The 26,581-nt window shown below is 44.6% G+C and overlaps 1 protein-coding gene across 1 annotated transcript in view; it reads left to right on the top strand.

Moving 5' to 3' along the window:
- LOC122816819 (inositol monophosphatase 3-like) overlaps positions 1-26,581 on the top strand; it is a 405,603-nt gene that overhangs the window by 310,072 nt on the left and 68,950 nt on the right. Inside the window, exon 4 of the mRNA XM_044089860.1 lies at positions 17,350-17,511. Coding sequence (XP_043945795.1) covers positions 17,350-17,511 — 162 coding nt within the window. The remainder of the gene's footprint in view (positions 1-17,349; positions 17,512-26,581) is intronic.

Here is a 26,581-nt window from a genome sequence, read left to right as displayed (position 1 = left end):
GACTGTTTGGCACACCAGCTTTGTGTACTATGTGTTGCATGTGCTATGTTTGGAGGTTGTGGTTGCTTGGGGGTCTGCTTTGGAGGCCTCTGTTGGTGTGGTGTGTTTGTAATTAGGGCCTCCGGGAATGTTTTTCTGTGTTTATGTGTTTGGTTTACAGTTGTGATAGGTCTATGTGGGACTGGGTTTGTGGTGTGTGTGGTTACCTTCTCCTCCTGACTAGTTTTGACAGTACTGAGTTGAGGGAGCTCAGCCTCCGGTTTGGATAAATGGTTGCATCTCTCACATATATTTGTATTTATTGGGGGGAGTTGAGGGTTGTCTGTGTACTTGTGGGCAGGTGTAACATTGCCTCAGGATTCACAGATTCTACTTGTTGTAGCTGGCCTTAGTGGATTGTATGTGTGGACATATTTTATTGCCATACTACTGATCAGTGATTACTTCCCTTTTTATGTTTGCTCTGTCATGTAGTAGCTTCCTCATTCTCTTGCATGGTTTGGTAATGGCTGGAGTCCAGCATGCCAGATGCCTGCTTGTATGGCATTGTGTCTTGTTGTTATTTGTGATTGCATAATCCAAGCATTCCTGGCTGTGTTCATGGAATGCCTGTATAACAGGTTCTGTGGTGTGTCCCATATTTTGCACCTGCACAGGGCCTTTAATGGATTCCACATCAGTTTGGAGGGGTGCAACTTATGCTTTACATATGTTTTTCACTGTGGTTTTCTGGCCAGGGACTGTGGTCAGGATGTGTATATCCGGTTTGATTACTCTATGGTCTGGTCTTACCAGTGAGGGATACACTTCTCATCTTGCCATCCAGTACCCATGTTGCTGATTATCACATCCAGTATGCTTACCCCTCTTGTGGGAGTGGTACGTTGTTCCTGGGCATTTTGGTTTATGGATTCTTGGAACTTTTCTCCTACAGTGTTGGTGCTAGTATAATGCTCCCAGTGTATGTCTGGGTATTTTCAGTCAACCGATATAATGTGGTTTGGGGAGCTTGATATATTCATGTATTCCAACATAGGCCAGGTGCAGTTCCTGGTGTTAGGACGGTAGTCTGTAGCAGGCTATATACTGGGAAATGGTTTTAGCCACTGTTACTTGACCATAGCTAGTCCATGCTGCTTCTTGTTGTGGTACCAACATGGAGGTGTGGTTATCCTTGACAATTATTGCTAGTCACCCTCCTTTTGTTGCTTGTTCCATGTTTTGAGGCTGTACAACACAGTATGAGGTGTAACCTGGTAGTGTTAGGGTGCTGTTGTGAGCCTTGACCCAGTTTTCTGTTACAGGACAGATATCAACATTCTCCATACTGGGTGCGTTTACACTGCACGCATCTTGCTGTTTAGACTTCTGGTATTGGGTAGCATTACATCTAGGTTCTTATCCCTTGTGGTACCTATGGAGATGGGTTTGTGTTTTGAGCCTTACCTATTCAGGGCATGCTGTGGGTACTGACAGCCTTTGCCAGTATCCATGAGGCCTGGACTGATAGGTGCACGCCACCCCTAGCAGGTGGTGCATCATGTCATGCTCAGCATGTCATCCCAGGCTGGCACACATTGGCTCCCCTTTGACTAACTGCATTACTTCAGCCAATTATTGCAATTGATCATCCCATCGTCATATTGTGGCTTCATGCTTGGTGAGGGTGGATGTTAGTCAGGGTCCTCAAGTGTGCATATAGTGCATGGTGTTACATTACTTAACACATGGCATTCATGCCTCAGGTGGTGCTGCAGGGCTGCCTCTGTCGGATGCACATATTACACTCCCTGTACATGTTTGAGAGCAGGTTATGCCATTTTAGGCATCCATGTTATTATATCAGTGAGGAAGAGAGGGGTATCATTCCCAGGGTTCCTACTGAGCCAGTGTATGTGCTATGCGTTGCCTCTTTGCCAAGGCCAGGGCATACTGGGCACGCCTCCTTCTGTCTACTGGAGCAGGCTCAGGTTGTTCCTCCTCCGAGTCACGCTCTGCCTGTGATGGCCTTGGCAATTGTGGGGGGCTGTTTGGCTCGGCCCTATGCTGGTCCTGCTGCAGCTGTTTTCGCAAGATCATATTATGTAGCATAGCACATACCATGAGAATTTGGGTACATGTAGTTGGTGAGTACTGCAAGGCTCCACCAGATGTGTCCAGAAAACGGAACCGTGACTTGAGCAGCCCAAACACACGCTCTATTACATTACGTGTTTGTGCGTGTGCCTCATTATGGCGTTCCTGTTCAGGTGTGTGTGCGTTTCTGATGGGTGTCATCAGCCACGGCTCCAGTGCAGAACCTGCATCCCCCACTAGGTGTCTGTGTGGGATGTCCCCATTGGCAAATGTCTGGTACAGCTGCGTCAAATGCCAGATATGGGAATCATGGTAGCTCCCAGGGCAGCCAGCACACACATTCATTATTATGCCTTGGGCATCACACACGACCTGGCAGTTGATGGAGGGGAAGCCCTTGCGGTTAATGTAGGCCCTACCCCGCTCACCGGCTGGTGCTTTGATGCGTATGTGCGTGCATTCTATTGCACCCACTACCTCAGGGTATTCCGCTATTTGCTGGAAGAGATGCATATTGCTGGCCAATACCTCACGGGCATTGGGGAAATATACATGATCACCGACATGTGCTGACATGGCATCCAGGAACTGGTGCAGTACCCTGGAGGCTGATGCCTGTGATATCCCCATCATATCACCAGTTGGTCTCTGGAAGGTACCTGTTGCTAGTATTCTTAGGCCAACACATACCTTGGTTTCCACTGGGATGGGTTCCCATCTGTTGGTTCTGTGTGTGAGGCATGGCTTGCACAGCTCGACAATTTGCTGCAGGAGGTCTCTGTCCACTCTATAGCGCTCTACTATCTCCAGCTCATGTAACCTGTGGTAGGTGACCCTGGGCCTGTACACTCTTCTCCGTCTCCTCACTGTGGGTTGTCTGGCACCATCTGCATTGTCACCACCCTCAGCAAGTCGCCTATGTCTCCTTATGACAGCTATGGCAGCCTCTAGCATTTCTGCTCTGAGTTCAGCTTTTTCAGTTTTCACTTCTAATAGCTTATTCCTGCCTTGCAGTGTCTCTTGAGAGATACATCCTGCACTGCTGTTTGCAGAGTTTTAAGTGCTTGACTGAGCTACTATTCTGCCTGTGTAATTGCCTGCTTCTAATTGTTTTCACCTGCTAGCTCCAGCAGTTTTCCCTGCTAGCTTCCTACTAATTCTGTTCCTTCCTTTTTCCTTTATGTTTCCTCAGGGGGGAGCAACGTGCATACCAGCAAAAACACGCTCACAGTGGCTTACATGCGCGCACACATGCTTACACAGTTCGGAATCTGCTTATTCGGGTTAGAACGCGCGCACACCAGCGCAAACAGTGTTACAACTCTGCCAATAGGCTCCCACATGCTCAGTCTGCCTTACACGCGTGCACACTGTCCTACCCGCGCCTCATGGCGCGCATGCACGCCCAGCAAGAAACTTTGGTGTAAGTAACATTGTACACCTTCCATTTCTTGACTTTCCCATGCTTAGCTTGTGGCACTCCTCTTTCCATGATCTGTGTCTGACATCTGTCATGTAACACTGACCCCCAATGAACTGCATTTCTTTCTACCATTCCCCCCTGTGATGTCACCTATCTCCTACTCTAGTCCTCCCCCTTATGTATCTCTTACACTACTCAGAATGTGCTCATTTGCTATGTGACAGTGGGATTCAGTATCCTAACCCTTATTTACATCAGATTGCCTACTAATGCTTAGTTACATGTCTTAGACTCAGCTTCCCCCCTTAGCAACCACTAAACGGTGGCCATGTTGTTTTTGGTCTGCTGGTCCCTGCATTGTAAATCCATGTATTGCATACAACCCACATTTGTGGGTTTATAACCTTCATTTTTATGTTTTATACAGCGAAACCCGTTTGCGCAGGGCTGCGCTGCTTTTAAACACCGGCAATCGCCGAAAAAAAAAATATTTATTTCTCATATTTGCATCAGGGTACCTTGCCAATGGCCACATATATGGCCATTGGCATGCTGCCTGACACATATGCACCCTTTATTTGGAGCTGACATGGCTCCATTGTGATTTTTGCAGAAACGTACTCAGTTGTCAACTGAGTACATTTCTGCAGCTAAAACGGCTCTTACACGGGCTGCTTTCTGTTTCGTGGATCGCTACTCTACCTCATTTGCATGCCTTTCGGCTGCAAGTGAGGTATTTAGCATATCCACACCCAGTCCGTGTAAGAGACGTTTTAGCTGGTCTCTTACACGGAGTTTCGGGCTGTTCCTGGATCGCGAGGCTTGCATGGAGTCTTACACATCTCTTACACTCCGTGCAAGCCTTCGTGAATCCTGCCCATTCATTTTAGTTAGTTTGTCGAGAACTGGTTGGCTGTTGGCCCTTGTTGTTCTCCTTTTTGGTGTCCTGTATGCTAGTTTCTAATTAACGTTGCGTTTTCATGCTTATATTTACTATTATATTTACTATTATATTGTGTGCAGTGTTTGTTGATTTTTACAGAGTTTTGTTCTCTGCGGGTTTGGGGCCTTGGATTTCTGTTTAGAAAGTTAGAAATTTAGAAAATTAGTAATTTAGCTTGTGTGCAGTGTTGTTTGATATTTCCTTGCCTGTTACTAGTTTCTGGCCTTTTCTTTCTATGACTTAGCCTGTCCAGCTACGTCCATTTAAGTTAGAGGACCTAGTCCTCTTTACTTCTTTCCTTGTTTGTGTGTGTTGTTAGGGCTAGGCCTGTTTAAGTTAGAGGACCTAGTCTTCGTTGTGCCTGTGTGTTTCTGCTTACTTCTTTAGCTAGCTATTATGTCTAAAGAGTCTAAGGACCACAAATCTTCGAGTTTCAAAAAATGTGTAAAGTGCTCCCAGAAGATGTCAATTACAGATGGCCATAGTAATTGTGTATATTGTCTCAGAGCCATTCATTTGCAGGAAACTTGTTTGTTCTGCAATTCCTTCAGCTCCAGAGTTTTCCAGTAATGGAAGAACAAGTTAATTTTGAAAGGTCTCCTCAAGCCTTTCTTCGGGGAAGACTTAGCAAGTTCTTCCTCCTCTTTGAAATCACATTCTTCCAAGAAAGAGAAGGTTAAGTCAGCCAAAAGGCATTCTCCGGCACCTAGTGTTTCGGACCCTCCTCAAAAACAATCAAAACTGGATAAGACTTCTGCCTCCTCGGCCCCACTGTCCTCGGAGCCAGTTGAAGTTGTTGATATTGGCACTTCAGTTCTGGCCCCAAGCCTTTCGGAGCTGACTACTGAAAAACTACATCGGAGCCGGTCGAGAGATCCTTTGCCGGTCTCCCCAACCTTAAGATCTCCAAATCTGCAGAGATCCAGATCGCCTACCCTGTCATCCAGATCCTCCAGGAGCTTGTCAGAGGAAGATGTGGAGAGAGTAGTGCTCAGACTCCTGAAGTTGTCTGCCTTGTCAAAATTGTTGTTGGCTCCGACCCAGTCGGTTCTGGAGCCACCTGTGTCCACCCCCCCATTGTGGTTCCTCCTCTGAGTCATGTCGGGCTTTTGGAGCCAGAGTGTTCGGTACCACTTGTTGTGGAACCCTCGATTCCAGCTCACCTTGAGGCTGTCTCAGAGCCGATTTCCGCTCTGATACCTTCGGCGCCGTCAGTGGTATCTAGGAGCCGAAGCTCACTGGTCGATTCTGACAGAGACACTTGGACCTGAAACTCCTTGGTTCTGAGTCTCCCTCTCAGTGCGTCAGCTAGGGTGAGCTCGGATCCTACATCTATCTTGTGCCAGTCGCTCTGGAGCCGATGACTTCCTCTGTTTCCTCTGAGCCCATGCGGTCTTCAGAGATGGAGAGATCTGCTTTCAAGATGATGAGGAGTGTGCTGTGTCGCTCATCAGCTCCACACAAGGGTACTGACACTCTTCCCCCTCGGCACCGACCTCTGTCTCAACACCTACTCTCTCTCTCGACAGCAGACACCCACAGAGACCTCCGCAGAGTACCCTTCTGAGGAGCCCCCTCAGAAGAGGACATGCAAGAGGAAGCATGTAGACTCCCAGGATGAGTCCCTTACTTCTGACACTGATCTCGAGGAGTCAGAAGGGTCCCACAAGTCATCCTCTGAAGATGTCTCCTTTGTAGACATCTTAGAGATTCTTAAGCAGAGAGGTGGCTGGCCCAATCCCACCCCTTCTGATGAGGAGTCAGTGTAACTGAAGGCTTTTGTGTCTCAACCTTCAGTCTCTTGAGTGTCTTCACCTTTTGATGAACTTTTAGATTTTGTTAGTCGAAAGGTGTAGGAGACTCCTGATGCCATGGAGCCAGTTCCCAGAAGACCTAATAAATTTTTGTCTGGCCCCAGAGAGAAAGAGTTTTTGTCCAAGGGCGTGCCTGTAGATGCCATGGTCGTGGTTGCAGCCACTAAGAAGGAGTTAGCGGAGACTTCTTCATCTGTCCATCCACTGAATATGGAGTCTCGGATGATGGACAGATACGGGAAGCGTATCTTCTCTTCAGCGGCTTTCACTCTTAGATCGCTGAACTATCTAACACATTTTACGAGGCTGCAAAGAGATCTCCTTAGGGAGTTAGGAGGTACTCTTCAAAGTACATCTACTAAAGGAGTCCCTGAGAAGGTGACTGCTCAGTTGTCCACCTTAAATTCCATCGTGAACTCCTCCAAGAGACTGATCTCTTATGCAGCCAACGGAATGATCAGGGCAGCGTGTTCAGGATTTTCCCTTAGGAGACACTCCTGGATGCGTTTATGTAACTTTGCGGAGCCGTTCAAGTCTACCTTTACTAATGCTTCCTTTGACAGTTCTTCATTGTTTGGACCTAAGGTAAAGGATACACTCACCAGGTGCGAACAGGAAGGGAAAACTCTCTCTGCCATGGGAGTATATTTTATTGTCCCCTCCAGACCATATCCTAAGGGTCAGAGAGGTGGTACGATGTGGTTCTAGAAGTCCCAGAGATTTTTCCCAGATGCACAGGGTGACTCCTCCTTCAGAGGCAGAGGAGGAGGAGCTAATGGTAGATATCACCCTAGAGACAGGGCGGCCCACAAAACCAGGGAGGCCGCAATTCCTTCAGAGGCCGACCCTGTCAGCGCTCCTGATATGGGGCCCGGCTGTGCTTCTCTGGAGCCAGTTGGAGGTCACATTTCTTTGTATCCAGAAGCCTGGCAAAACATCATTCAGGGCAAATGGGTACAAAGAATAATCACCAGAGATTACTCCATACCCTTTTCTCTTCCACCTCACACTCCCAAGAAGATCCCAGATGTTCAACCCAATCACAGGGATCAAGCAACTGTAGAAGTGAAAAAGTTGCTCGCAAACAGAGTCATCCAAACCGTCCCCACAGACCAGATAGGATCCGGAACTTACTCCAGATTCTTTTTAGTGCCAAAACATACAGGGGACTGGAAGCCCATATTGGACCTCAGCAAGCTAAACAAGTCCGTAAAGAAGGCCAAGTTCCAGATGGTGACACTGCAGTCTATACTTCCTCTGTTAGGGAAAGACAATTTATTTTATTTTATTTATTTTATTTTACATTTGTTAACCGGGCTAGTCCAGCTGGATACATGTCCATTTTCAGTGGAGGCCCGAGGAGAAAAGCTCCGCTACAGTACTAAATAAACATATTAAAGAAAAAACTAGTATATTTTTAAAATATACAGAATTAAGCTAAAGTAAAATGAAACATAAAAATGACCAAGGTATGATAGAGGAAACATACAAATTGAAACTACTGCAGTTATGTATGGCATATAACTACATTTCTAGCATGGACAGAGATTAAGTTAATGTTACATACACAGTTGAAGTATAAGGAAGGTTAAAGAATAAGTTCTTTTTGTGAGTGAAAAAGAGCAGTCAAGCTAGGAAAGGAGGTTAATTTGCTAGAGTGAGGGAGTAAGAAGAACTGGGTTTAGAGGGAAAAGATAGTATGGGAATAAAGGAAAGGAAAAGAAAGAAGAAGAAAAGGATTAGTCAGGGGTATGGCAAGAGCATAGCCAGTGGTTTGAAAGGAATAGTTTTAGGTTAGTTTTGAATAGTGGGAGAGATGTAAGGGAAGTAAGGTAATTTGGTAGTTGGTTCCATATTTTACCCACTGAGTTGGAAAATAAGGTGTCACCTGCTGAGTTATTAGATAATGAAGTATGAATCAATATTTTGTTGGATGAGCGTAGGCTGCTCAGATTGTTGTAGGGCTTTATGAGGGTGGAGAGCATAGGAGTGTTATCGGGGTGGTTTGGATGTGCTCCATAGACCTCCAAGATGCGTACTACCGTATAAAAATGGACAGAGCATCGAGGAGTCATTTACGCTTCCGACTGGGAGCCAGTCATTACCAATTTCGTGCTCTGCCCTTTGGTCTCACCACAGCCTCCAGGGTGTTCACCAAATGTATAGCTGTAGTGACAGCTCACCTGAGATGTCTAGAATTTCAAGTGTTTCCCTTCCTGGACGATTGGCTCCTGACTGCCCCCACCAGGCATCTACTCATACAAACCAGAGATTCCACTATCCAGCTTTGTTCCCTGTTGGGGATTACAATAAATTGGGAAAAGTCTGCCTTATCGCCCTCTCAATTTGTGACTTTTTTATAGGCGCAGAAATAGACACAATCTTAATGCCTCACGAGTGGTCTCTGAATCAAGAAGTAGCTGAACAGATCTTCCGCAAATGGGGACGGCCTTGCTGCGATCTCTTTTCCAGTCTGATCAATTCCAAATGCAGCAGCTACTTTTCCCTTATCCCCCCTCCAGGGGAGTCACCAAGAGACTCACTTGTACACGATTGGTCCTTGGGACTCCTTTATGCTTTCCCTCCTTTTCCTCTCATATCCAAGGTTATTCAGAAAGTGAAGCTGTTAGGAAGCAAAATGATTCTCATCACTGCTTACTGGGCTTGTCAGATTTGGTTCCCCTTTCTCAGGCCTCGTCTGCTAGATGATCCATGGACTCTGGACCCAGTGCCAGACCTCTTGACACACATATTAGGTTCCCTTCACCCCAGCCTCCACACCCACAACTTGACACCATGGCTGCTCCAATGCCATCCCTGGTCAGGCTTCATGATTTTTCACCTGCTGTGACCCACATCCTCACATCTTCACAAAAACCTTCCACTAGGAAGTTATACACTAGCAAATGGAGAAAGTTTTGTATCTGGGCTGAAGAAAGGAATGTAGATCCTTACACTGCATCCATCCCAAAGATTTTAGAATTTTTGTCCGAACTTTTCCATCAGGGGTCCAATTGGCAGCGATATCTAATTTTCACTTGGGTCTACATGAGTCTAACCTGATGTCACACAGATTGTGTAAAACCTTCCTTAAAGGTGCTACTTTGCTGAGACCCCCTTTAAGGAACCGGTAGCTTCCTGGGATCTGTCTTGTCCAAGCTAACTTCATCACCCTTTGAGCCTGCTCATTCGTGTCTGCTGAAATTTCTGTCTTAGAAGACTTTGTTTCTAGTAGCCATCACATCAGCTAGACGAGTATCAGAGTTACAAGCACTGTCTATAAAGCCTCCTTATCTGAGTTTCCACAAAGACAGAGTTTCTCTTCGTACGAATCCTTCCTTTATCCCTAAAGTTTTCTCTCAAAATAACTTGAACCAAACTATAGAGTTACCAGTCTTTTTCCCCAAATATTCTAACGCAGCAGAAAACAAATTTCATCAATTGGATGTTCACAGGCAGTTACGGTTCTACCTTCACAAGACTAAGAAACTCAGAAAGTCAGATCAATTGTTCATATCCTTCTCTGATTCTAGACTAGATCTGCCAGTCTCTAAAGTGACCCTATCAAATTGGATTTCGAACTGTATTTCTTTCATTTACTCCTCCAATGGAAAAACTCTGCCGTTCAAGATTAAGGCTCATTCTATCCGATCCCAGTCTACATCTGCTGCCTTCCAAGCCAGAGTTTCAATTGACGATGCTTGTGCAGCAGCAACCTGGGCTACTCCTCATACCTTTATTACTCATTACAACTTGGACCTGACCTCTAGGGGTAGAGCCTCCTTTGGTTCCACGGTACTCAGGAGTATTTTTCCATGAGCCTCCCAAGAATATGGTGCTAGGGACGCTGTCCCATATGTAAGAATGAGGGCGAGATAGGACTACAGAACATAAAGAAGTTATGTACTCACTATAACGTTCCATGATGTTCATCGTGTTTCACTGTTGCAGTCCTAACAAATGGGTTATCTGGCTCCTGGTAGCCCTCAGTCGGCCAGAATACCAAAGGTAAGTAAAAATGACGTCAGTTGCTGTCAGTTGTAAAGGACATCAGGACGTCCAATACAAAAGGAGGCAGCCGATGTCACTTCCTCAGTCTTCCTTGCCGCGGAGCCCGAAGCAGAAGCTTTTCATGTACGAGTGTCGGTCAGCAGTTTACCTTTGCTGCTTTCCGACTACAAGAGTTGAAGTCTACTACAGCTAAGTACCCCGTTGGGGATCCTTTTTTCTTGCCTTAACGAATGTCAGAAAAAGTTAAGAATTGCCTTACCTGTGAAAAGCAGATTCCCCGTAGAGATTTTCATTCCTGTTGCATTATTTGTTTAGGCATTGACCACAACGTTCCCAGCTGTGATCTCTGTGCCTCCTTTAATCCGCGTACCATCAGATTTTGGCTAGGCATTTTGGAGTTTGGCCTAAGTTTGTTAGTATGGCATCTGCCGGTCTTCAGGCTTCGGATGTTCTGAAGAAACGTAAGGATAAGGACCATGACAGGCCTCTGAAATCTAAGTCCTTGGATGAGGTTAAGTTGGGCGTCAGTCAGACAGTAGCCAGTGAGATGCCTTTGCAGTCCCTGCAGTCCGCAGATGTACAACCGCAGGCCTTGATTGAGTCTGAGTCCCTTAGACCTTCAGCCTCCTTTTTGCCTTCCAACCTGTCGCCGGTCGCCTCTTCTGCTGGAGCCAAAGCTGCTAAGCTGACTCTGGTGTCCGAGGCCTCCGCTTTATGTTCTGACAGCAAACTTCTTCCTTCAACCTCTGTTGCATCTTCAGCGGTTGCCAGGCCTCCCGAGTCCTTCAGGCTTGCAGGTAAATCTTCCATTCGCAAGCCTGTGAAAAGGCAGGCTCCAGCTGCTTCTTGTTCCCCTCAATCCCAAATGGTTAAATGGCTAATGATTTGTTGACTGTTATTAGGGGTTCTCAGCCTCCTCCTTCTAAAAGGAGTAGGGATGTTTCTCTTGAGGTTTTGTCCTGCTCAGGTTCTGATTCTTCCAGCATTTCTGCTGATGAAGAGGAATTTTTCTCAGGCCTTTTCTCCTTTTGAGGATTCAGATGCAGAGGAGTCCATCCCTTCGGCTTCCCTTCCAGAGGATTTCTCTTTTGGTGATACTTTAAATACCCTCAAAGAACATTTTAAATGGGAAAGTCAGGATTATCCCTAATCCAAGAAAAGGATTAGGGAGTTTCCGGATTTATCTCAGCATAAGCCTCTTGCTATTCCCCCTGAGTTGGCAGTTGTTGATGATGTGTTTCTGGAAAATGCTTTGTTTCCAAATTCAGTTCCTCCTGCTCCCAGGAAACCCGACAGGGTACTACAGAGTCCCTGATTCTCATCTGTTTCTTTTCAGGAATCCTTTGGTGCATCCAGAGGTTATTTCTCAGGGCCCTAAAAGAGTTAAGGCCACTGTTACCAGGAATCCTGTTCCCTCTGACAGGGAGTCTAGGAACCTAGATAGGTGAGGCAAGAAGGTTTATACCTCTGCCACCCTAGCTATTAGGACTACCAGTTGTCTATTTCATATGCTGAAGTACCAGCAGCACACCTTGGAGGTTATTAAGTCCAGGATAGCAACTGTACCTCTTTTGGCAGAGAGCAAAGACATGCAGGATTTACTGAATTCCACCAGTCTGGTTAATAAGCATTCTTTACATTGTGGTTTTGATATCCTTGAGGCCTCCAGCAGGGCTATGGCTACTGGATCTGTTATTAGAAGGCACGCTTGGCTCAGAGAACAGCCTCTTCCAGAACCTGTCAAGGCCAAGCTTTTGGATGTACCTTTGCATAAGGACAGTCTTTTTGGCAGCAAAGCAGAGGAGGTACTGAAGAAGATGGAGGATAAGGCCAAGTCCATGCAAACTGTTAAGGATTTTCTGGCATCGGCTGCGTGCTTTATACCCCTGACTACCTGACATCATGGAAGATGGGACAGCATCTGACACAGGACCCAAGACTTTGATAATCAGGCTGACTGAGGACTACTGAAAGCAGATAACCCAAATGTGATGACTGCAACAGTGAATACAATGTACTTTCTTGCTTGCCGAGGGAGTCCTTTGGGGGGAAGGTTGGTCCTTTTTGCAGGTGTCTGGGCCACTATCACAGACGACAAATGGGTGCTCAGAACAGTGTCCCTAGGGCACAAGTTTTCTTTCCATAGCTTTTGCAGCTCCCAAGGGATTCCCGGACGTTCCTCCGAACCAAAGGGCAGAAGTAGAAAAACAAATTTTGTCTCTGTCTCATCTGGGAGCAATAGAATTAGTTCCTGCTCAGCAGGTAGGCCAAGGCTTTTCCTAGTTATTTTATTTATTTTATTTATTTTTTGTTTTACATTTGTTGACAGGGATAGTCCAACTGGATTCATGTCCATTTTTAGTGGAGGCCCGGGGAAAAAATCTCCAAGGTAAACAGCTATATTAAAAACAATGACAGCATATTACACATAATGTAGAAAGAATATTCCAAAAACATAATTCCAAAAAAAGAAGGCACCTGGCGTCCTGTCCTGGATCTTTCCATTCTGAACTCTTTTCTAGTAATTCCAAAGTTCAAAATGCTCACTCTGCATCAGTTGCTACCACTGCTAGAAAAGGATTCCTCACTGGTAACCTTGGAAGAGGCTTATCTGCACATTCCTATGGGGAAAGTTGCAGGCAGTACCTTCGTTTCAGAGTGGGCAAGCAACATTACCAATTCTCTGCACTGCCCTTTGGCTTATCTACTGTTCCCAGAGTCTTCACAAAGTGCCTGGCCCCAGTCATTGCTTTTTGCAGGCAGACGAAAATTTAGATTTACCCATACTTGGACAACTGTCTGATTCAAGCAAATTCTCAGGAACAGCTATTAAAGGATCTGGAATTCGTAAAGACTCTTCTCTCTTCCCTGGGTTATACTCTCAATGTGGAAAAATCGAAAATGGTACCATCCAAGGAGATAACATTCCTGGGAGCGAGTCTGAACATAGCTGCCCAGATGATATATCTCACCCAGGACAAGCAGACAAATCTTTCAGTTTACTTCAAGGACTTGGCAAGCCTGTCCCAGCTCCTTGCAAGGAAATACCTGCAAGCTCTGGGATTTATGGCATCTTGAATTCCCATGATTCCATATGCAAGACTGCATATGAGAAAGTTGCAGTGGTACCTCAAGAACATTTGGTGTCAACACACACACAGGACCTGGATATGATTATTCCTCTACTTCCATCTCTGCAGGCGGAGTTTCTATTGTGGGCTACAGCCTGTCTTTAAAACAAAGGCATGCCTTCTTGCCACTCAATTTCTGACTACAGATGCATTGGGCTATGCCTGGGGAGCACACCTGGATGGCAGATGCATACAGGGAAGTTGGAACACCCACCAGATACACCTGCACATAAATCTAAAGGAACTGATTGCAGTTCAGCAAGCCTTACTAGCTTTCAAGCATCTTCTTTATCCAGGGACCCTGCTTGCCAGGACAGACAACACCACAGTCATGTGGTACATCAACAAGCAGGGAGGGACTCACTCTTACCCCCTGTCCAGGCAAAGCATGAATCTTTGGTCCATGGCAGCATCCCTGGACCTCCATCTCCTAGCTCAGTTTCTTCCAGGAAGGCTCAGTGTTTTGGCAGACCAGTTGAGCAGAAAAAACACTGGATCCTCACAAGTGGCAGCTGAACAGAGCAGTCTTTTACAGCATCATTCAATGTTGGGGCACTCCTCAGGTGGATCTTTTCTCCTCCCCGGACAACCATCTGCTGCCTCTCCTTTGCACCAGACAGCAGCACAGCAGAGCCTGGAAAGTGGATGCTCTGTCCTTCCCTTGGACGTTGCTATCAGTGTACACCTTCCCTCATCTTCCTCTTCTTCCGAGAGTATTAGTGAAGATCAGGGACAAATGTCCAAGGATTATTCTCATAGCTCCAGTCTGGCCCAGACAGCATTGGTATCCACTGCTTTGCAGTCTCTCCCATCTTCCTCCTTGGCATCTTCCTCTGAAGCCAGATTTCTTGGTTCAGGAAAGGGGAAACATTCTACATCCTCATCTTCAGTCTCTCCATTTGGCAGCATGGCTCATTGTATGACTCCTTCCCTTTCTTCCTCCCTTTCCCAACAGGTGGTTGACTTGCTGAGGGAGGCCAGGAGGCCTAGCACTAGGAAATCCTATGCTGGCAAATGGGAAAGGTTCTCTCACTGGATGTAGGCTAAAGGGGAGTCTGCTTCTCAACCTACTCTTCCTCTAATCCTGGAATACCTGGCTGATTTGCTTCAGGGGTCTTTCTTTTTCCTCTGTCAAGATCCATGCTTCAGCCATCTCTGCTCATTGTTCTGTCTAACAGCCCATTTTCTCTCATCCCCTGATGAAAATGTTTCTCAGAGGTGCTTGCAATTTAAAACCTCCCAGAAGAGCACCTACTCTATCCTGGGATCTTAATTTTGTTCTAGAGAAACTCACTCTTCCCCCTTTTGAGCCAGCTGCCTCTGCAGATTTAAAGTTTCTTTCTTGGAAGACCACCTTCCTCTTGGCTATAACTTCAGCAAGGAGGGTTTCGGAGCTGCAGGTTTTCATGGCTGTGGAGCCTTTTCTTATTTTCCATGCTGATAAAGTCTCTCTGAGGACTAACCCCTCCTTTATGCCTAAGGTGGTTTCCAGCCTGACTCTTAATCAGTCCATACACCTTCATACCTTCTTTTCTAATCCTCGCAGTAGAGGTGAAAGGATCCTACATTCTCTTGATGTGCACAGACAGCTCAGGCTTTAACTGGACAGGAATAAGGACCTTCGAAAATCAGCACAGTTATTGGTCAGTTTTGCCCCTGGAGCCCAGGGCAAGGCTATTTCCAAGCAAACCATTTCTAAATGGATTGCACATTGCATTACTTTTTGTTATTCCTTTCATGGTAAAGCTCCACCTAAAGGGGTTAGGACCCACTCTACTAGAGCGGCTTCCACTTCTGCAGCCTTTCTAATGGGTGTCCCTACTAAAGACATTTTGGAGGCTGCCACATGGTCTTCTGTTCACACTTTCACAAAGCATTATAATTTGCCATTGTTTTCCAGAGCCAGGGCAGGGTTTGCCACTGTGGTGTTGCAGGGCATTATCTCCAACCCTTGATGCTGTTGGTTCCTCCCCCCTTTTTCTCTGGGCTTTGGTAATCAACCCATTTGTTAGGACTGCAACAGTGAAACACTGCAAACATAGTACAGTTGTGTACACTTACCATAAATGTAGATGTTCGAGTGTATTCACTGTTGCAGTCCTGGTCCTCTCATGTTCTCTTTTCCTGAAGTACAGGCTTAATTTGTCAAATTGGTTTTTGGTTTAAGCCTTATTGTCTGGGGGCTCGTGACTGTTATGGCAAGAAAGACTGAGGAAGTGACGTCGGCTGCCTCCTTTTGTTATCGGATGCCCTGACGTCCTTTACAACCGACGGCAACCGACGGCATTTTTACTTACCTTTGGTGTTCTGGCCAACTGAGGGCTACCGGGAGCCAGATAACCCATTTGTTAGGACTGCAACAGTGAATACACTCAAACATCTACATTTATGGTAAGTGCACACAACTGTACTTTTGTAGTCCATCTAGCCCTTCATTCTTACAAACCCACCCAACTACCCCTGTCCTGGAAGGATCGGGAGACAGACTGGTATTACCTTGATAGGGTGGAGACCTTTCATTATTGTTGTTCTTTTTGGATAACCTTAGTTCTGTATTTCTATAGTTTAGCAGTAAACAAGATCTGAGGATTGCACAAGTGCACTATGGGGTACCTACCTAGCCACGAGCCAACTAAGAGACTTTGAGCTTTGTAATAGGCTGAGTCGGAGCCAAAGATCGGCTCCGAACCCATATGTAAGAATGAAGGGCGAGATGGACTACAAACATGGAACGTTATGGTGAGTACTTAAATTCTTTTTTGCCACTAGCTTTCCACTACCAGTACTTCTATGGTGCACCTATTATTAGAAATTCTCAGTTTATCCCTAAAAGCATAAATGGAATCACATTGTAACCAAATTGTAAAATTTGCTACAAATGCTGCCTGTCACAGCCATCACTGTTCTGCTCTTCAAACTCGTAAATGGTTAAAATGTCCACAAAAAACTTCCCTTAAAGTCTTATATAAACCTGCTAATGGCCCCTGTCTTTGTTCCATACCAGTAGCTATCTACTCAAATGACCTTTTTCATCAGAGAATAAACACCTTCTGAATATACACAAAGTTTCTAAAACATCTGAGCAAAACCTGTACACACACTCAGTAGTCAAAGTATGGAATTCCTTACCTTTAAGCATCAAAACTAACCCAGTCCTTGCAGTCTTCAAACATGTGCTAAAAGAACATTTTACTGAATCTTGGAACTGCTCCTGCTCTCAAACTGGTTAAAAACTCTCAGTTAACTCCGCTTTTTATTGAAAACTTCCTCTGTTAAATTTCTTTCTTTCCACACCATCCTCTCACCACTTAATCCTCTCTTTCTATCATACAAATTAACTGTTCTGTCATCACCCTCTTTTTCTTCATCTTGCTAATAATATATGCAGCACTAAGTTAGTAAGTTGTATATATAAATATTATATATCTAGTTAATTAAGGTATTTGAAAATATATTCAGTCATGGTTCGTGTTTGTGTTTGTGAATAATGCCTGTATTTCTTTAAATGTCTGTTTGTATTTGCTAATACCATTTTACTTTTTCTGTGCTTATACTGTTGTAATTACTCTATGCTTTTCTCCCTGGGTCTCATCTGAAAATGGGTACCTTTGGGCCTAGTCAGGTTTTCCCGGTCAGCAAATCCAAATAAATAAATATTGTGAAATTAGTTTGCAGAGCACAAGGGAACAGTATAGAGTATGGAACAGAGAGGTTATTTAAAATTGCACTGACTAGTTGCTTGACCCCAGTGGTATGGAGCATACTTTTAAGAGCACTGGAATGATGCAGCATTCATAGTATGTTTATAAGAATGACATTCAAATATGTAAGACTGATTTGGTGGGATCTGTGTAATTTTTTTAGAAGTGTACTCACAAATGAAACAGCATAATGGTAGCACAGTTATTTGAAAGTTTAATGGCCCACTAAAACAGATCTTTCATTTTACAGTCTGGGCTGTGGTGGGACAAGCTTCAAATGTAAAGCCACGTGCATCATACAATGAGAATGATCCAACAATAATTGTTTCCAGATCACATTCAGGCACAGTGCAGTCTTACACCAAGAAGGCCTTTGGGAAAAATACAAACATCATTCCAGCTGGTGGAGCAGGTAACACAGTTTTTAATTTTACATACATATGTAGATACATAAATGTATATGCAATTATTTCTTTTGTTAACCAGGTTATTGAACTATTCTTTCTTAGACTGTTAATCAATGACCTAGGTCAGAGTGATCAAAGTAGTAATCTGATTGGATGCAAGAGTCAATATGATGCTCATCCTAAAAATTGTTGCAGTGCTGAGTCTTGGGCCTTCATGTCATGCAGAAGCCCATGGTTGGCCGGAGTATCAGTCTTTCACCATTTCCCAGGCAGTGGATGTCCACATGTGTCTGGTGTCAGAATTTCGAGAGTTTAAGTGGTGTGTCAACCAGGGTCATTTTCATTTATTTCTTGCTGTGTAGTCAGCGTCATCAGTCCATCGGTCAGCTTGAATTACCAGATCATTTCAGATCCGTATCTCTAAAGCTTGTTGTAATTTTTAATGTTTAAAAAAACTAAAAACTGCCTTTCTTGTAGGAAGCAAACCCTCCATAATAACTTCCATTCATATTGCCTTTTTTGCTTATAGCCAAAGCATCATGTACCTGACTTCCCTTTTGGAACTAGGTTCAACAGTATTCAACAGTAAGACCATTAGGCATGGAGCCCAATCCTTCCAGCAGTGCTTAGATTCAGATAAGGCTGGGCCTTTGCACGCTATGGTGTCTGCCTGTTCCCAGGCCATCATCCCTAAGAAGTGAAAAGATAAGCATCCAAAGGAGCAGGGCATCTTTAAGGAAGAAGACGTTTCTGTGTCTGACTCCTTGCCAAGACTTGATTACTGATGCAGGTGATGTGCCTTTACAGCCCCCTGGTCCAATGCCTGGTAAGCCCGTGTCTTCTGGCATGACCTGTCACACCCACTCCTCACATGCCAACACCAGACTGACATCTGGTGGGTCTGGAGCGGCTAAGCAGGCTACAGCTTCTGACACCAGGGTACTGGTGCCCAAGAAAGAGGGCAGTATCTTTTTGGTGATAGAAAGGAAGTAATTATGTGAGAACTGGATTGAGGTCATGACCACCCACTCACGTACAACCTGAGGCCTTGTCTTCTCCTAAGTTTTGTACTTCCAGGACAATTAGACAAGAAGGTTTGCCTCAGCCAATACTGTCTGAGTCCCCTGCCTCATCCATCCAGGTCACTCCACAGGGCTAGGTCAAACTGGCACAGGTCTTCATTAATATCATGAAGTTAAAGCAAGCCACCCTGCAAAAGCAACTTGTGCTAGGAACCGCTGCTGGAAAAAGAAAGAGGGACAGTTCCTCTCGAGCAGATTCAGATTAATCAGGCTCAGAGTATGATGAGGAACTTGCTTGCACCTTCTCTCTCAGACATAGTAAAACTGATTTAAAAGATATCTTGTCCATAGCCTTGCCTCATGAGGACTTATCCTCTGGAGACACCCTTCATAGAATGAAGGAACCTTCAAATGGGAATCTAGGGAATTCTGTAAGGGTCAAGCTCATTACAGCGAGTTTCTAAACCTTCCTGCCCCTAGACCATTGACAATCCCGCCAATCCACATTCTCTTGTTTATTGTATTTGATGACATAAGCTTGCAGCTCAACACTCTGTCTCCTGTTAAGGAAGCGTTATCACTGCTACAGAGTGCCTCAATCCTACAAACACAAAAATAAAAACCTAGTGATGTTTTATCTATCATGAAAGAAGCTAGAGTACAGAGTACCAGAAAGTAATTTGTAGCTTAGTGGAAAAGGTTTTCTGGCTGTCGCAAATATAATGGTATTCCACCCACTCAGGAATGTTTGTAACAGGTCTTAGAATACCTCTCCCTTCTCTGCAAGCAAGGACTGTCCTGTTCCAGCATTAAGATCCATGCTTCTGCTATTGCTGCATGCCTCCCAATGTCCCCTACAGTTTGTGGTCAGCCACACATGACACAGTTTTTAAAGAGGGTGTCATCCAGACAGGAACCAACACCATCCTGGAACCTAATTTATGTGCTTGAGAAATTTACAGTGACATCCTTTGAACCAGCAGCTTCAGCTATTGTCAAACTCCTTACATGGAAGACAGTCTGTTGTAGCACTTACCTCAGCAGGAGGGATATCCAATGTGTAAAGAGACATTCGTAGTCTTTGATAGGGACAGAGTTCCATTGAAAACTAATCATTCTTAGACAGCCAATGTGGTGTCAGAGATTTCTTTGAGTCACATTATCCATCTCCCTGTATTCTTCCCAAACCCTCAAAACAAGTGAGAAAAAATACTTCATTCTCTGCACATGTACAGACAACTAAGATTCTGCCTCCACTGAAAAAAGTTTTCAGGCAGATCTGACCAGCATTTGGTAGCATTTCATGAAGGTATACAAGGAAAACCAGTAGGCAAGCAAACCATCTTCAAATGAATTGCAAACTACATCTCCCTTGTTACTCTAAGCATGTTAAGCAGCTCATTGGCAGGGTTAGAGCCCATTCACTAGAACAAAAGCCATCATCCAGCATTTATGAAAGAAGCTCCCACTCAGACCATTTTACTAGCAGCCACATGGTCCTCTGTACACACCTTTACCAAGCAGCACCATCTTGGGGTGATTTCTAGGGCCAGAGCCTGCTGTCTCCAGATCCAATTCCTTCCAGTCTGCCCAGAATGAAGCCTTAGGAATATTCCCCAGTCTTAATAATACAACAACTGACTATGATGAAAGTAGTACAGTTGTGTAGATGACCTACCATTATTGTAGATGTTTAAGTAGATCGATGTTGCATTACCCTTCCCCTCTTTTGCCCTTTTTCTCTACCCTAGGGTGAAATGGGTTCCCTTCTTTGTACTCATCATCTACACACATGTCCCCCCAGACTCCTTTAGCCCTGGGTCTCAGCAGGGCTTGCTGGGCAGGTCATGCTCTGCCTGAGGGAAGTCAGGCTGGAAAGAACTCAGACACAAAAGACCTGAAGATGGCACCAGCCAGTGTACCTCTTATACCCCCGACGTCCTGTTGTTAGACACTTAAAGATGTTTATTGGCTGAGAGATAGAGAAAGACTCTAGTATTTGGTCCAGCTATGGGCTTCTCCATGACAGAAAGTCCCAAGAGTCAGTACTGCAACATTTATTTACTCAGATATCTACAGTTGTGTTAAGTCATTTATACAACTGTACTTTTATCATACCCTAGTGATAGGAGTCTAAACCACAGTGTGGAGTACTAAACTGTATAAATATATAACACCACTACCTCTGATTGTGTCACAGGTATGGAACAGGTTTTTTCCAACATGAGGAGTCTGGTGGAAGTGAAGTATGTTCCTTGAAGTGCACCTCTCCATAGTACTTGTGTTGTGCTAGCAAAAATGGGTTCTCCATGTTATGTGCTACCAGCATGTACTGTGGAGTTTTACTGCAGACTGCCTTAAATGGGAATCAGAAGGAATGACAACAGATCTAAAAAGAAAAGAAAACATTTTCCTTTAGCAAATTTAGTTATGAGGTATGGAAATTAGGGTGGAAAGGCACAGGATGGCAAGATGTTGCTTGATATCATTGCAGTGAGACAAGGATTGAACCCATAAGATTGAGAGCTAACCACATGAGGTAAGAATTTGGATGCCATCATCCATTGTCATTTCTGGATAACTTCTGGCCAGGAAGAGGAGTAGACAATTACAGGAGTTTGAGGAGCCGGAGAGGCGTCAAAAATAAACATTGCTTAGGCAGATGTAAAAAGAGTTTACCCTATCTACTCTGACCCTTAAGTGCATTTAATATCCTACCTCCAGCCCTATCCCTCTTGAATTCCTGTCTATATTTCCCTTCCACTATTCTGTTCCATGTGATCACAGCCCATTTTTGGGGATATACTTTGAGACTCATCCAGTCTGTTCCCTTTGCCCTGTCTTTCCCTTTCTATCCTTAGCTTTAAGAAAGGGTAATAGGTAAATAGGTCATTAGTATGTTAGTGGCTCTAGGGGACCTTTTTAAGCCTAGCCATGTTTTTGCATTTGTAAATGATAGGGCAAAATAAATAGGGGCATGCAGTTTTGTTTAGCTTGCAGAGCAATTAGAAGCTGCCACCACACCAAAACGACAGGAACAAAAGACCAATGAATCCAAAATATAAAATACTTTATTATACCAGTCCTCATAGCACCTGTACACACCAGCCTTTACAGAGCGTAATAATTGCAAATAAAAGAGCACTTTATATAGCAGCATCAATAAAGCACAATTATACAATCAATTAGACTCAACGTCTACAGTTAGTAGACATGTGCATCGATTAGGTACTACCCCTGTGGTAGGTGAAAACTTGTGGTATAATGTTTTAGCGACATTAATGGTAAAAAATATGAAGTTAAAGGGAATTTCAGTTGTGACCCAAGAGGGAATTACTTATGCCCTAAAATGTCCGTACAATAAATTTTACATTGGGGAAAGCAAGAGGGCTTTTAAAGTGCAATTTCAAGAACACTTGAGAGATATCAGGAAAGCTAGGATGGTTGCTGCTCATTTTTTTCCAAAATATTTTTATTCATTTTTTAACACAATAACTTAACAGTAGAGTAGAAGGGAAAAACAAACAAACTATATACAATGTCCATAACAACTAAAAAAGCAATATACATAGGAGAACACGTAATTTTTCTCTAACAGATTAGACAATTTTGTCCAAGCAATTAAATGATCAGTTGTATTGCTAGTCCTTGCTTTTATAGTAGCAAACTCATTCTTACAAATGTACTTCACAAGATGAATAAACTCAACTTTAAAGACAGGAGTAGATTGAGATTTTTAGTAACAATTTTGCTTGCTATAGAGAGGATAGACTTTAGTAAAATGCTTGTTTTTTAGGAATGACTTCAGGAACAGGAACATTGAAAAGGATAAGGGAGTCAGCGGTTATACAGATGTCCTTCATGGATGCATCTGCAGTCATAACAGCTGGGTTGTCCTGTCGTCAGGCAGCCCTACAGTCGGCCGGATTCCAAAGTCCGGGTCCGGCTTCGGCTGATGTCGCACTTCACCCGACGTCATCTCTGTGGGTCTTCGGGTATAAAGGCATCAGCCGACGCCATTTTCCTCAGTCTTTCTTGCCGCGTGGCGCCCGAAGCAGAAGCTGTTCGCAAGTGCCGGTCGGTCGGATCCAGAGATTATTTCTACCGAATACTACTTCGAAGACTTCTAAAGCTAAGTACCCCGTTGGGGACTCTTTCTTGCCTCAGCCGATGTCAGAAAAAGTTAATAATTGTTTAACCTGTGGGAAACAAATACCTCATAAAGATTTCCATTCTTACTGTCTGCCTTGTTTAGGCCCAGCCCACAACGTAGCAGCCTGTTCGGCCTGTGCTTCTTTCAACCGACGAACGCTTAGGCGTCGGTCAGAGTTTGCAGAACAGTTTTTCGGTTCTGACTTTGCTTACATTATGTCGTCGGAACCTCCGACTACACTTTCTGCCAAAACGCAAAGAAAAGACCGACACTCGCGGTCCGCGGTTTCGGCTGAAACCACGCTTAAGCAAACCATGAGTGTCTCGGTTTCGGCGAAACCGAGAAAACTGATCTAGGTACAGCCGAATCTATCTCTACAGTTGAGGTCCCTACTACAATTCTTGAATCGGCCTCTGAAACTTTACCCACTGACTTATCAGACACCATTCCCCTGGATGTCTCTACCCCAGCACGTGGTGCTGCTAGGCCTCCAGCAGCCATGTCCATTAAGGCCTTCGCCAGGGCTAAAGCAGCCAAGACTACCAAATCAGTGCCTGTTAAACCACCCTCAACCAGGCCCTCTTCTAGTTCTCAAATGCTTACTTTGGCAGAAGATTTAATTTCTTTAATTAGAGGATCTCAATCTCACCCAGACAGGGCCTCTCAGCCCCCAGATAAGAGACCTAGGGCAGAGCCCCCCGAGCCAGTATCCTCTGATGATTCTGCTGATGAATCAGACATTACTGACCAGCCAGAGGCCCCTTTCTCCAATTTTGAGGATTCTGATGCTGAAGAATCCATTCCAGCTGCATCCCCTCCAGAAGAATTCTCCTTTGGGGAAACCTTACATGCCATGCAAGAGCAGTTCCAATGGCAGCAGCAAGATTTCTCAGATTCCCGAAAAGACTTAGAACCTTTCTGCACCTTCCACAGCACAGGCCCTTAGCTATACCTCCTGTTCTCTCTGTGGTAGATGATGCTTTTAATGATGTCTGCTCTGCTCCAGATTCATTACCCCCAGCCCCTGCCAAACCAGACAGATTTTACAGGGTGCCAGATACTCATCACCACCTTTACAAGGCCCCTTGCAGACCCAGAAACTATATCCCAGGGTCCCAAGGCAGTAGTCATGACCATAGCTAAAACCCTACTCCTTCTGAAAGGGAAGCAAGGTCATTAGACAGATGGGGTAAAAAAGTATACACTTCAGCTACTCTCTCAGCTAGAGCTTTAAACTGCCAGTTTCACATGATACAATACCAAGAGTTTATGCTTGATCAGTTAACTAAAAAATTAACCACTGATGAATCTCTTGACAAGAAATATGTATTAGAAATGGTAAATAACATACAACAGGTTAGTAACCATTCCTTAAAGTGTGGCTATGATGCACTGGAGGCTTCATTTAGATCAGCCATGACTGGCACAGTGATAAGAAGGCATGCATGGCTAAAGGAGCAAGCTCTACCGGATCATGTTAAAGCTAAATTGTTAGATGCTCCTATGGATAAGACAAGTTTGTTTGGTGCACCTGCCCAGCAGGTTATGAAGAAAATGGAAGAAAAGGCAAAATCAGTTCAAACTGTTAAAGATTTCCTGCAGGTTCAACCCCCAAGGTTTAGCAGGAACTGGCCTGCCAAAAATTGGTCCTTTCCTGACTCCACAAAATTTCAAAGGGGCAGGAATAGACGTTCCAGGGGCAGAAACCAAACCAGAGGAGGTGCCTACAGAGGACGGCAGTGGCAAGGTAACAACAGAGGCACAGACACAGCCACTGCCACTACTTCAACACAGCCACAGTGACTTACTCCTAAGTCCGCCTACCAGGGAACAAATAGCAGCTCCACTAGGCGGAAGGTTAACCTTATTTGCAAAGAACTGGCACCACATAACAAAAGACAAGTGGATTCTACAAATTATACATCAAGGTTACCGATTCCACTTCCACACTATACCAGTCAAAGAGGAATGCCAAATCTACCTCCAAATCAAAAAACAGAAGCTTTACAACAGATAATGGAGTTGGCAAACATGAGAGCTGTGGAAAAAGTGCCTACAGCAGAGCAAGGAAAGGGGTTCTACTCCAGACTATTCCTAGTTCCAAGAAAGGAAAAAGTTGGAGACCAATTCTCGACCTGTCCACCTTGAATACATACATCATTGTCCCAAAATTCAAAATGCTGACCCTACAGCAACTTCTTCCCATGCTGGGCAAGGAGTGTTGGCTGGTAACTCTAGATCTCAAGGAGGCATACCTGCACGTCCCTATTCGACCAATCTGCAGAAGATACCTCAGATTTCTTGCAGGATCAGAGCACTATCAATTCTCAGCATTGCCTTTTGGCTTATCTACTGCCCAGAGTATTCACAAAATGCCTGGCATCAGTAATCGATACTGCAGACTACAGGAATTCATACTTACCCATACCTGGACGACTGCCTGCTACAAGGGGACAACAAAAGCAAGTTGACAACAGATTTACAAAGGGTCATTTACTTGCTACAAGCACTGGGATACACAGTCAATCTACAAAAGTCAAGGCTGATACCATCCCAAACAAGGACATTCTTGGGAGCGGAATTGGACACAGTGAGACAAATGGCATTCCTAACTACAGAAAAACAAAAGAACTCCCTCTTTACTTCTTGGCACTAACAAAGCTGAACAAATTAACAGCAAGAAAGGTTCTGCAGGCCTTGGGCTTCATGGCATCATGCATAATTTTGGTCCCATTTGCCAGACTACATATGAGAAAACTACAGTGGTACCTACGGAATTTATGGTCCCAACACAGGCACAGCCTCGAAACAGAAATCCCACTAATTCCATGCTTAAAACAGGAGTTCCTATGGTGGGCCCAGGCATGCCGGTCCAACACAGGCCTTCCCTTTCACAGATGTCAAGCAAGCCAGAGCATTACAACAGACGCTTCAGACCAAGGATGGGGGGCCCATATGCTGGACAAATGTGTGCAAGGATTGTGGACTCAGGATCAACTTCACCTGCACATCAACCTAAAAGAAATGCTGGCTGTAAAACTGGCTATCCAAAAGTTCAGACCATTTCTCAAAGAGGGCCAGCTGTTGATAAGGACAGACAACACCACAGTCATGTGGTACATCAACAAACAGGGAGGCACACATTCATACCCCGTATGCAGAATGACTTTGGAACTGTGGACCCTGGCAATCAGCTACAACATCCAGCTGCAGGCAAGATTTGTACCAGGAAAAGAAAATACTCTAGCGGACATTTTAAGCAGGACCACATCAGATGCTCACGAATGGCACCTGCACCCGGACATCTTCAGGACCATTTCAAAGAAGTGGGGAATGCCTCAGATAGATCTATTTGCATCTCCTCACAATCACCAACTCAAAAAATTCTGCACAAGGACATTCCACCCACTAGCATGGAAAGTGGATTCGCTCTCCTTCAGCTGGAAAGGCCTAACAGCATATGCATTCCCACCTCTCCCCTTGATATACAAAGTACTGCTAAAAATCAAGGAAGAACATCCAAGGATAATCCTGATAGCTCCAAACTGGCCAAGACAACACTGGTACCCACTACTGAGGAGCTTGTCTCGGAACAATATGTGGCCAAATTCCCCTGATGCCTTTGATGCTAACTCAGAACAACTACAGCACCATACATCCAAACCTGAAAACCTTACAACTGACTGCATGGAACATCACATAGCAGCAGCTAATCAAGAACTTTCCCAAAGAGTTAAAGACATTATTCTTGAAGCACGCAGACCTTCAACAAGAAGGAACTACGCTGGAAAATGGAAAAGGTTTGTCATTTGGAGTTCTGAAAGAGGAAAAGATGTGTCAAACATAGATATGCCTAACATTCTGGAGTATCTGGCGAACTTCTCCATTCAGGCCTGTCCT

This window comes from Protopterus annectens, chromosome 12.part0 (assembly GCF_019279795.1).
Source record: "Protopterus annectens isolate FY-2018-M chromosome 12.part0, PAN1.0, whole genome shotgun sequence".
NCBI lineage: Eukaryota > Metazoa > Chordata > Ceratodontiformes > Protopteridae > Protopterus > Protopterus annectens.
This window is presented reverse-complemented; position numbering and strand designations above follow the sequence as displayed.